Source organism: Candoia aspera, chromosome 1 (genome assembly GCF_035149785.1).
Source record: "Candoia aspera isolate rCanAsp1 chromosome 1, rCanAsp1.hap2, whole genome shotgun sequence".
In the NCBI taxonomy this organism is placed as follows: domain Eukaryota; kingdom Metazoa; phylum Chordata; class Lepidosauria; order Squamata; family Boidae; genus Candoia; species Candoia aspera.
Genome location: NC_086153.1, coordinates 171492107 through 171505085, shown reverse-complemented (window position 1 = coordinate 171505085; position 12979 = coordinate 171492107). Strand labels below are relative to the sequence as shown.

At 39.3% G+C, this 12979-nt stretch overlaps 1 protein-coding gene across 1 annotated transcript in view; it reads right to left on the bottom strand.

The window, feature by feature from the left end:
* Nucleotides 1-12979, bottom strand: part of ERBB4 (erb-b2 receptor tyrosine kinase 4) — a 559265-nt gene that overhangs the window by 201578 nt on the left and 344708 nt on the right. Inside the window, exons 14-15 of the mRNA XM_063303051.1 lie at nt 10728-10821; nt 9913-10067 (exon numbers count right to left, since the gene is read on the bottom strand). Of these exons, the coding sequence (XP_063159121.1) occupies nt 9913-10067; nt 10728-10821 (249 nt within the window). The remainder of the gene's footprint in view (nt 1-9912; nt 10068-10727; nt 10822-12979) is intronic.

The window sequence follows — 12979 nt, the reverse complement described above, 5'->3', positions numbered from 1 at the left end:
GTTTGTAAAATGGCAAGACTGAATCACTCTGGATATGTCTTGTGATTCTTGAGCTACTTACCTCAGGACAGATAATTGTCTATTTGTGTAAAAATGACTAGAAACAAGTTTCACCTGCCAAGGCGAGGACCTACATGGTTCCTTAATACAATGGACTGATAAATTCAATCATTAATGACTATAGTAGGGTTGTGGGTTAAAAGACAATTAATATCTTCTCTATTTCAAGGAGCATAACCACCATTCAAATATGCTGCTTCTGTCAAGGCTGGATGAAAAGTAATTATGTTCATCCAGTATGTTTATTGATTGATTGATTGATCAACTGATTGATTGATCCAATTTATAAGACTACCCAACTCCATTAAGTACTCTGTGCAGCATACAACATTAAAAATAGCAAGAAACAATGTACCACAGAAAAACTGTGTCAAGAAGAATAAAACCATCAGACCAACATGTAAAACCATATCAGAGGCTCACCACTCACCCTAACCCAAGGCTTGGGGAGAAAGCCAGGTTTTTAAACACTTTTTTAACACAGTCCAGATAGGGCTCATATGGCTCTATAGGGGATACTGTTCCAGAGGGCAGATGCTGCAACAAAGAAGGCTCACTTCCTGGGCCCCATCATATGGCACTGTTTAATCAGTGGGGTCAGAGCATGCCAACTCTGTTGGATTGTACAGGATAGGCAGAAATGGGCAGAGATCACTCAGAGAGCCAGGCTCTATGCCATGAAGGGCTTTATTTGCAGGAACCAGCAACCTGAATTGCATCTGGAAGCTAACTGGTAACCAGTGCAGTTCGTGGAGCAACCACGTTACACAGGCATACCATGGCATACCCATTACTGCCCGCATTGCTGCATTCTGGACCAGCTGCAGCTTCTGAGAGATATTCAAGGGCAGCCCTATATACAACACATTGCAATAGTCCACACATAAAGTGACTAAGGCATGAATGATCATTTTGATGGGTGGCCTCTCTGCTCCAGGAACATGCACAACTGGCATCTGTGCAATAGCCTTCTTGGCAAGAGCTGCCACCTTCTCTTTGAGCAGGAACTGTGAAACCAGGGAAGCCTCCAGATTACACACTACTCCTGAGGGGGAAATGCAAACCCATCCATAATTAAAGACCCATGACCACTCAGCTGCTAGGGTTGAGCCTGAGTCTGTTCCTCTCCATCCCGAGCCCCACAACCTCCAGACTCTGGGATTCAGCAGCATCACATAGCCAGCCCAGGGTCAAGATGTAAAAGAGTGTTTCATCCCAAACCAATAGATGACCTCACCCAGTGGCCTCATGTAGATATTAAAGAGAAGGGGCAAAAGCCTCAAGCTTTGAGGCACCCCACAAATTAGGGGCCTCGGAGTTGATCTCTCCCCCCCCCACCAACACCAACTGGAAGTACACAAAGAGAAAGGGTGCACCCCACTCCCATTCTCCATCAGAGGTCCAGAAGACTACCATGGTTAATGGTACTGAAAGCCACTGAGAGATCAAAGAGAACCAGAACAGTAGCATCATCTCCATCCCAGGTCCACCAGAGGTCATTAACAAACACGGTCAATGCAGTCTCAGTAGTGTGCTTCAGTCTGAAACCCAATGGAAAAGAGTCAGGATAATCTGTTTCTTCCATGTCCTTTGAAGCCTCAGCCCAACTGCCTTTTCAACAACCTTCCCTAGAAAGGAAAGGTTGGAGACTAGATGAAAATTGTCCAAAAAATTTACCATTCGCTGGGTTAGATTCTCTTCAATCTGAAAGGAAATTAGGTGTTTCTAGCTTTCTAGGATCCTTATTTTTTGCAATATACAGAAAAAGGATGATTATAATGTTGCTTTTTGGGAAGTTTTTAAATGCTAAGGGCTTGGATGAAACTGATTTATAGAAATACTTTGATCTTAATTAGAAAGATCCTCTTGTGTGGGAATATTTCTCTTGCTCTCATTCCAAGCTGATATTAAGACCTTGAAGGTTGATCATTAGAAGGCACCAGATGGCGACTTAAAAGAAAACACTTTTTAACCTGGCTCAGGAAATGCTCAGGCAATTTAACCCTATATTGGAACCAAAAATTATTACTGAAGAGAAACAAGTGCCTTTGAAAATAACCAAAAACGACTTTAAGGTGGACTTAAAAATTATAACCTATATAAGAACGAGATGGAAATATTGGATTTACAAATGGAATTAGATGATCGATTTACAAATTTAAAAAGACATACAAATAATATATCAAAAGTGTGTTGTGGACTACCGTCTTATATTGGAATCTAAGTTATCTACTAGAGTTACTACATGGAAATTACAAATGGATTTGGATAAAGATGACAAGCGCTTTGAGAGAAAAGACAAGGATACTAGAAGAAAGCAGAAATTAGGACTTTATTTATGGGACTTAAGGACTGTTGGGAGGAAGAAGGAAAAATAATACAAAATTGCTGTATTTGATTATGGTTAAATAATGAGTTGTTATCTCTGGTGAGGCTTAATGGTTACCTTGACTAGATACGTTTGGGTGAAGTGGACTGGTTTACAATATTTACATTATTAATTTTGAGATGGAAATAACGGGTTACTATTTCTAGTAATATTTAATAGTCTTTAATTTTTTGGAATGTGTAATGGTTAATTGGGATTACATTTTGACACAAGAGAGAGATTAAGGGGATTTTGATTAATTGGTATACTTATGTTAGGTATTTTTGTTAATTTTTACTGAATCTTTGCTGATTAATAAGGAGAGCTGAAAATTCAGAGATGAATTTATAGAAAATGGTTTGAGGTATGGAATGAAAATGTATTTAATTGTATTTTGAGAGACAGTGATAAGTTGTTAATGTTGAATATACTTGCTGGGGATGAAGGGGGAAGTTTCTTCTTACTCTTTTTTGGGGGGGGAGGTCTGCACTTTTTAATATTTTTTCTTCTTTGTAATGTATTTTTATTCGGTTTTTGTATTAGTTTTATCTTTTTAATATAAGTCTTAATAAAATTATTGGGAAAAAAAAGACAGGTGGAACATCCTCTCCCTCAAGGAGGCTGACCCCACTGCATGGACCCAACTATATGTCACTTCCTGAGCAGCCTTCAAAAGCCAGGAGAATCATGGATCTAAGAAACAGGTAGTTGGATTCAAACACATCCCAGCTAAAGTTGCAAGACTATGCGCCAGGTACCTTAACAGGACTTGCCCAGTCACAGTGGCACTCTGAGCAAATCTCAGTGACTTTATCCATCAGATAGCTAGAATATTCCTCACAGGGCCCTGCAGATGATCCTGTGACTTGTCTTTCCCCAGCAAGGAATGGGTCACCTTATACATGGCTGCTGGATGGCCATCTGTAGACATCAGAGTGGAGAAATACCTTTGTTTCACCAGTCTTATTGCCATGACGTAATTCCTAAAATGGACTCTTACTCCAAAACCATGTTTGGTTATGTTTATCCTTCATCTTTCTCCAATGGTGACCCAGGGATCTCTTCTGGTTCTTCATCTCCCAGAGCTACTCAGAAAACCAAAGAGCACCCTGGGATCAACAATCAATCACAGTGAGAGGCTGCACAGAAACAATCCAATTCAAGACTCTCATCACATGCTTATTCCAGGCTACAACTCAGGCCTTGCCTTAAGGACACAGCAGAATCTCAGAGAAAACCCCAAGTTCCCTCTGAACCCATTTGGGTCCATTAGTTGCCTAGGACAGAATGATCTAACAGGCCCTACCTCTCTGCAGGCTGGGGTAGCACCAGCAAGCCAAAAAGCAATCAGCGAGTGATCTGGCCATGACAGAGGACTGATGGTACTGCCCTCCACTACCAAATTACATTGCAACTGCCCTGAGATAAAAGCCAGATTTAGTGTACACTCCCCATTGTAAGTCAGGCCCTCCATGATTTGGGTTAGGTTGTCATGGGAGCCATGAACTCCTGAACTGCATCAGACTATATGCTGCCCTGGGGTAAGTTAAAGTCCCCAACACCTAGCAACCTTAGGGACTCAGCTGCTAACCCAGTGACAGAGTCTAGCAAACCAGGAAGGATGCTGCTGCACAGCAGAGAGGCCAGTATAAAAGCAACAAACCCAACTGTCCTCTAGAGCCCAACTATCAACCAAAGGGTCTCATATCCAATTACCTGCAGAGCAGAGCCTCTGAAAGCCATCAAGGCTTCCTGAATGATAGTTGCCACCTTAGTCCACCCCATGCCTGAGCTCATGGCTGATCTGGACTACTAAATCAAGCACTGGACAGGATTCTCATTCTTTTGATATCTTCAGACAAAATTCTTATTTTTACTTTTGGCATAAAATTGTTTTTTATAAGCATTCTGGACAGAGACAACATCCAGGAGAATGGGAGAGCCTCATGATGCACAAGATGAAATACCAATTCCTCTTCACCATCACATTCAGCAGAAAAGTATCATCAGAAATTTCTTCCCCTCTCTTGAAATCTAAAATGCCCTGATGAAAGAAAGGGTTTTCAGCTTAGTGTTCAGGGAATCCTAGCATCCTAAGTATTGATGTCTTGAGTATTCAGGGTTCTGGTACTAAGCCTACCAGTCCATGTTTATAGGTCAAATATCTACTTACTGGGCTGACAGGGAATGATATGGCAATGGCACTCTGCACTCTCTGAACAGGGTTTTTTTAAAATACCAATTTCATTCCAGTAGTCAAGCTACCACAGAGAATTAAAAATTATATGGAGAAGGATTTTGATTTTTTAACCACTATACCTATTCTGAATCAAGCCAGACATCCCATGTCAGTCACTGCTTCCATTTTTTCTTAAAACGTCATGAAGAAGGAGAATTATAAATTAGAAAACGAAAAGGAGGAGGTAAATTAATTTATTCAGGGCATAGATCACTAAAAGTCTGACCGTCTTGGCAGGGAGAGGAATAAGGCAAAAAATCCTAGTATCTCAGACACTCATTATGACTACTTAAAGTCCCCCATCATCACTGAGTAACAGATTGATACAATGTATGTGTAATTTCATGAGAAAGGGCTATCGGAATAAAATGTCTGTAGGAGAAACATCAGAGACTTGGTTCCACGTATATGTATCATTGCCCAGGTACATTCATTGCATTCACCACAGCCTCCAGAAATCTCAGCAGAAAGCTGCATGGGGCAGTGTACTGACGAATAAGGTATCTGCCTGGAACAATTTTCTTCCTTGTCCACCTGAACTGTAGGAGCTGAATTTAAACTTGCCAGTGGGTTTAAGCCAATATTTGTATTGCCCCCACCTCTATTTTTAACAATCAATACATAGACATAGACTAAGTAAAGGAGTTTCCCCCTCCTATTATGACAGAAGGGTGCAAAAAATTCCAACTGTTACATTTCTGTATTTCCAGCGGTTTTTAAAGGTTCAAGAAGGCAACTAATATTATTTTAGGACCTTGTATTTCAGACTGTAAGTGAAGCTCCATGGGACTCTGTTCAGTGCAGTGTTTAATCTGAGCTATACAAGCTATCTTTCATTATTAAGCCCCTCTGAAATGTCTTTTCTTCTTCCCAATAGTAATCCCATTTTTTTTAACTATATAACCCAGATTTTAAAGGGCCAAATAGAAGATACCTCTACAACAAATTCTGGGATGTCCTTGCAATTTTAGTTTCATTTCCCTAAAAGCTCGGTTGTAATTAGATCTGCAAAACCAGCATAAGGTCTCATTTTGAATGGCAACAGCTGTCGACATCAACATTTTATTATTTACTGCTTTAATTTTAGCAACAAAACAATAAAAGCCTCTTGTGAATTATTATTTTACAGAATTAATTTGTTGGTTGTCTCTTGGTTTTAGTTAGAGATTGCCCAACAGTCTCATTGCAAAGTAACTCAAGTGGCCCATATTAAATGTTCAGAAGTCACATGGCTTCAGCTGCTGCAATGCCAAGCTTCACTTATGGTAATGAGAAAAACTCTCCTCTGCATTTGAAAATGCTCTTCTCCAGAGCCTGGCTATATGGTTTGTACTGCTGCCAAGATAATGGCACAGACACATCTGTGAAATCACCAGGAGTCGAACTTGATTTGAAGAAGACATTTTTATATGTCATGCATACCATGGCAGAACAGGTTCTGATGGCTGAGAACTTTGTTCTCACTGTGTGGTGAGATAGAAATCAGGTTACTGTTTTTTTTTCTTTGATATCTTTTTATTTTTGCTTAGTGCTTAAGGTTTCCTAAAGAAAGGATGATTCGCAACTAAGAAAAATATTTGCAAAGGACAAGGGTGTTTGCAAAGAAAAAAAGCTTCCAGAGACAAGAGACTACAGTCCCCTCTAGCTTTCTTGACCTGTACTTTGAAAAAGAATTCACAACAGTCAGAACTTGCAGGTTATTTTCAGGATTGTTTTAGAAAGGTTCTGACTTCCACTGAAATCAAAGCACACTTCGAAGCATGGCACTAACACTGACTGAATTATTTGTGCAGCATTTTCTAATCAACGCATTTGGCTGATACCTGGATCAAATTCAGCAAGTCTAGTAGCTTAAAAAAAAAAGATTCATTCAGAAAGTACTCTTACAAAAGGGCTTGATTCTTCAAGCATCAGCATTATCCTTTGAAATGTATTCCATTGAAGTCTTCTGGAAAAGGGTACTTTGTTTTAAATAGTGTCTCATGACATCTGCTCTGTGAACGTTAATGCCAAAACATGGTAATCAGAATCAAGGAGAGGGATCTCAAATAAATATGAATGAGATCCTGTATCTGTGCCAACCTTCATCATAAGAAGCATTGGGAACACTTCCGTACAAGGGGCATTCACAGAAAACAAGAGCCATTTTAACAGATTTAGGAGAGGAGTGTTAAACACAAGTCATGTATCATAAGAACTGAAGCAGAATGTAATCACAGATGCCCCAAAGCAAAACCTTTGCAGATTATGTTGGTTGCCAGATATAATGGTTTTCTATTTTGGTGACACTTTATTCAATTAATATGCTATAATAGCTGAAGAAGGAATAAATAATACAGGTATAGATATTTCATTGTCTTTATAAAGCCATTCTAACCAGCACCAATTAGACTTCCCAAGGAATCAGAATTAGCTGAGAATGTGGAAATAGCAGGAAGATTGGGGGAAGGTGATGTAATACTGGAGTTCTTAATGTTAAGAGAAACTAAAACTGAAGATATTCAAACATGTATCTTGAACTTTAAAAAAGGATGAGGGTTAAAAAACACAGAGCAATGTAAGTAGGATCCCATGGTAAGAGAAGTTAAAAAGAGGCTTGATGAAAATTCCTAAAGTTCAAGCTTTTTGGAAAATATACCTCTTAAAAAGAAGATATTAAAAGCAGAATTGGAAATAATTCTAGTGAACAGAAAAAATGAAGGAAAGCAAAGCCAGTGTGGCTAAATAAAAAAAAACTTAATAAAGATCTGAAAACCACATATAGGAAAAGGAAGAGGTGCCAGGTTGTGATGGAAGACCACAGACTGATCACCTGAAACCGTAGCACTGATGTCAGGAAAACATTGGCAAAAAGCGCTTTGGGGGATGTGTTCAAAATAAAAGGAAAAGAAAAGTATCAGTGTATCAGCTGCTCAATGAAAATGGCAAAATGCTAATACAGTAGATTTCACAGGAAAGGCAGAGATACTCAGCTCTTACTTTGTTTCAATCTTCTCTAACAAACCAAGGGGTTGTTAGGAAACTGTGAAGAGCAGGATGAAAGGGCAGCATTGGACCTTGAGACTTTTAACCATGGTCAGGTACCCTATCTTTACTTTGAATTGGTTTAGGACCAGATGGGTCGCATCCTAAAATACTGAAAGAACTGGCTGATCGTGTGGCCCTACCCTTGTATATTTTCCCCAAATAGTTCTGGAGAACTGACAAACTGCCAGATGACTAGAGGAGAGCAAATGTCCCTATCTTCAAAAAGTGATAAAGGAAGATTCCGCAAACTACAGACTCAATCATCTGATATCCAGACTTGAGAAGATTCTGGAGCAGATAATAAAAAGCCCAATATGGAAGCACTTCGAACACACTGTAGTGATTACAGGAGGTTTGCAGGAATTTGTCAATTTGTCAAGGCAGCAAGTACTGTAGGACTGCTGCTGCTGCTGCCGCCACTGCTCCAAAGCTTATGGTCCTTGGTGATTTAACTTGCCCCTGGGCAGCACTGAGACTGGGGCCTCTAAGGACTTCAGCAAAATATCTGACAAAGTACTCCATGCCATGTTTATTATTCATTGTGGATTGGACGAGATCACAACTAAGTGAATTAAAAGTTGGCTTGAAAATTGTGCTCATTGAATGTTCAGTGTTAATTCCTCATCAGGCTGGAAAGAGTGACTGAATGGGGTGCCACAACGATCAGTCCTGGTTCATCTGCTATTCAACATTTTCATCAATGATCTGGATGCAGAGGTATCAAATCTGTACTACAGGTAATACACACACTGGTGGATCTGGGTAGATGATAGATTGGAAAATGGGGCTGATGGTAACAAAATTAAATTTAACAGGGATAAGTACAAAGTTCTTCACTTATGAAACAAAAATCAAATGCACAACTATTGGATTGCAGATACTTGGTAACAGTATTTGTCAAAAAGATACTGGAATAGCACTTCTTTGCAAATGTAATAGGAGCCAGAACTATGAAGTGGCTGCAAAGAACACACATTTATTTTAGGCTTCATTAACAGAAATATAATTTCCAATTCAAGGGAAATCATTCCACTCTATTCTGCTTTCATCAGACCCCATCTTAAGTATTATATCCAGGACTGGCACCTGATTTCTATGAAAGATTTCATAGAAATCTTTCTGAATCCCATTCAGAGAAGGGTAAGAAAGATGATCTGAGTACTAGAAATGGTTTTAATGGTTCCTTCCAACTTTGAGCTTCTATTTTTTACTGATGAATTTCTACATATTATTATAGTTGATGTGTGGAATCCAGTTAAGAGGTTTTGCTAGTATTAGCAAAAAGAGGGGGGCAATATTCTCTCCCTCTTAACGCCAACCCCAGCCTCCAAATCTTGAGGTTGGACTGCACAGGGAGATAGGATGGGAGAGAAGGTATCCCTGCTCCAGATGACTTCCTTTGGTGCCACACTGAATTAGGCCTGGTTCGCATTGCATTTTATAATGACATAAGCAAAAACAGGGAGTCAGTCCATTTACCTCTTTAAAATCCTCTGTTCTATTAAAAATTATCATCGTTTGTACATACATTACACTGATACAGAGAGATAAAAGATCAATTGTAGTCCTCACCTTCACATGTGAGGCACCTGAATTTCTTGTCAAGAGCAAGGCAGCACACCTTTGCCCTAGCTATCCTCCATGCGTTCAGCCAGAGGTCTGAATACAACTCTTCATGCAATCTAAGAGTCTTCTTTATTACAGTCACATGGAAAGTGGCACTATCATTCTAGCAAAGGCAGGTCTACTTCACCTTCATATCTCTTTATGTTCCAGATGAACATAAAAAGGATTAGAACAGTAAGGGGAGGGCTGCCTTCTCATACGTTGAGGCAAACACACAATAAAACATACTTATAAACATCCTTGCTCACACATAGCCTCTCATGCTCTCTATATGCAGTATTATATATACAGACATAATTTTACTCTTGTTCTTTTAGTGCAGGTGCTTTTTTTTTTAATTGCCCATTTTCCCCATTTGGGCAAAAGAGAGAAAAGAGACTGTTAACAGTGTGGCAACTCAGATCCTGAGAAAGTATTGCAATAAGGTGATTGGTCCATCATCATACTGAAAGACTTGGGGCTAAAAATACAATCTGTATACAGGGTTCTAGACAAATCACTTTATTCATCAGGGATTAAGTGGTGCAGCAAAATGCATTTAAAATATCGCATATAGCAATGATTTCTGTAACATTTGTAAATATAAACTTACCCTTGGGTACAGTTTGGGTGACAAGAATGACATTCACGATCCTCATCAGCATATTTGAATATGAAGCTGTTTGTCCCTTGTACACCATCAGGGCATTTTTCAACACAGTTGGGGCCATCTTTAAAATGGAAGCATTTGGTACAATGGTCTGGTCCCTACATAGAAAGAAGAACCATAGAATGTCCACATCTCTGTCTCAGTTTGGAGATCCCCAAGAGTGACTGAGCGACATCAAATAGGTGTAATATTTGATACAGGCTGCACTATTCACATTGCCTTAAGATTTATGTTGGGGGTTTTGCAAAGGCAGATCATGATTATACTTTATTAGATTCTATTTGTATTTCTTTGCAGGCCACACAAAACCTTCATGGGGACATGTGTAGCTTCAGCACAGTGTAGCCACTAAGATTAGAACTAGGACCAGAGACACCCAGGTTCAAATCCACACTCAGCCAAATGAGTTTATGTGGTGACTTTGCGACAGTCATCTTCTCTCAGCCTAACCTAACTCACAAGATCATAACTGTAGGGAAAATTAAGAGGAAAGAATGCATTGCACATTGCCTTGAGCTCATGGAAGAAAAGGACTGATATGAACCGAACAAATAAACACCACTTAAAAATTTACAAAGGAAGAAAGGATAAAAGAAAAAAAAAACAGATTTGTCTTCTATAACAACAAGCTTATATTTTGCAATTTGCAACTAGCAATTTTTGAGTAGTAATATAGACTATGGAATTCTAAGAATGTGTATACTAGCGTATACTCTACTGTACATGCCGTAATCTTGCTGCATCTGGACTGTACTTACAGGCCCCCTACACGTAACTCTGTTTCCATCCATCTTGTCACATTGAGGATCACATTCCACACAAACTGAACCATTTGCAAACTCTCTGTATTCCCTGGGGAAATAATAAGCAATTTAGAAATGCTAGAAGGTTCGCAGAATCATGGAGCAACTTCAGTTTCTGACATTCTTCTTCTGCTGCTTATCCCACCAACTATACCTTCTCTTTGATAATTTTCAAATTACCTCCCCGTCCCCCACCTTCAGGTCCTGGATGAACATGCAACTACTTGCACAAGTGAGAATGTGGATATATATTGTATAGAAAACAGTGTATACAATCTGCATTCTGAATGCACTGCTGAGTTTTACTCACTGTTTCTACAAACAAGGATACTAAAATACTTGATGCTGTTTATACAAACATGCAATATTCTGGAGAGAGAAAACACATCTATTGAAATAAAGGGACATATTTTATACATCTCTGATCTAATTTCAACCACTACAGTTTCTTCTGTCTCATGGAACTACATCTCTGATGACTTTCTCCATATAGTTGAAAGACTCTAACAAGTTGTTCCTTTGTGAAAGAAAGGAAGGAAGGAAGGAAGGAAGAAAGAAAGAAGAAAGAAAGAAAGAAAGAAAGAAAGATCATCTTAAAATGCTGCTTGCGCAGAAATAATGAGGAAGCTGAAGCCGTATAAATCATATATTTGGAAGCTAAAACAGTTATCCCTGTTAAAGCGGTGCTATTAGTGGGAACAGCACTTGGATGATCATTTCCTGTCCTTTCATCCTGGGAATAATCGCAGAGGTTGTGCAGAACACCAGGCGTGCATATAACCTTCTGACTCAGCATTTGGAGCTGGAGTGGCCTATTAGCTGTCTAGTTGTTAAAGACAATCGGATGAAAAGAATCAGACTGTTGAGATGCTAGAGTTCCCACTGACTCTGCTGGTGAAATGGGAACTATAATCAATTCTAGGCAGGGGTCTAACATCATAGCCCAACATTTTCTTGACCTCAGAAATCCAACATTATAGAAAGATCAGGAAATATAACAACTTTTGGGTGTGGTGCCTTCCCAACTTAAGTAATTCGTTACGGTGGGGAGACCATCTAGTATAGATTAGTTTTTATAAAGACCCATAGACCAATTTATGTAAGATTAAAGTTCAGTACAACAGGGATTAAAAACAGTATCATACACTGATATCCTAGCATTGGCAAAGAAATCAAGATTACATTACTAAAATTATTACGAACATATTTCACATTTGACCACATATGGAGGTGGTGGCAACAGAATTTAGCAATTCTCAGTGTATTAACTGAGGATTGATTTGATAATAGATGGACTTCCTAATGATTCTCTATTTTACTATTACATCTGATTAGAAAGGGTATTATTAGGTCAAAGTGGAAGTCCATATAAAAGGAACAATACAGTAATCAGGACCTAGGTGTCTCTATTTCCTCAACTTTACATGGACGTATCTATTCTGATCTGGGTTATTGCTGAATTTCCCTTGACTAAGGAGAATGAACTTTAATGCCATCCACAGGCTTCATTAAAGAAAGGGTTGTCAGATCCCTCTGCTCGATCCTGTCAGGATCACACAATCAAGCAAACTCAGTGCATTTGATTGCTGGTTCCTGTCAGTACCAGGCAGACCAAGATGGCTGAACGCGACTACATAGTGGGAGGGGTTGGATTCCAGCAGGAGCAGAGCACTGGGAACCAAGGTTGAACTAACAGCTTCAGCCAGATGCGGGAGGGGGAAGATGAGCTCACTGAGAGAAGAATGTTTTAATTAGAAATCACGTGCCAAATTTAACAGTTGCAGCTTTTCTTTTGAACTCTGCATTCTATCCCATGTTAAAGAGCTTCCTATTTCTACAAAGAGAATGAGTGAAGCTTCTTCATTTGGGGTTTGAGCATAGCGGTTCTTACAGATCCTTTCAAGAAGACAGTAAGGATTATACTAAAGTCTTTTTGGTAGTCTGTATCCAACACTTGCTGCCTCACATTAGGTATAGCCCTTTCAAAACCCAAAGCTATTCTCGGATTGCTCTGAGAATCCTCAGTTTTGAATATCATTTCCAGTATGTTTCCTCCAGGAAGAAGGTGGAGGGAAATATTCCAAAAATAGCAGGGACACAGTCAAAAGGATTTACTTAAGTCAAAAATTAAGATGAGAAGCTCATACTCAAAGGAAGCCATAGCTGACTTCAGGGACATGAAATGCAGTTCTTGAAACATTTGACTG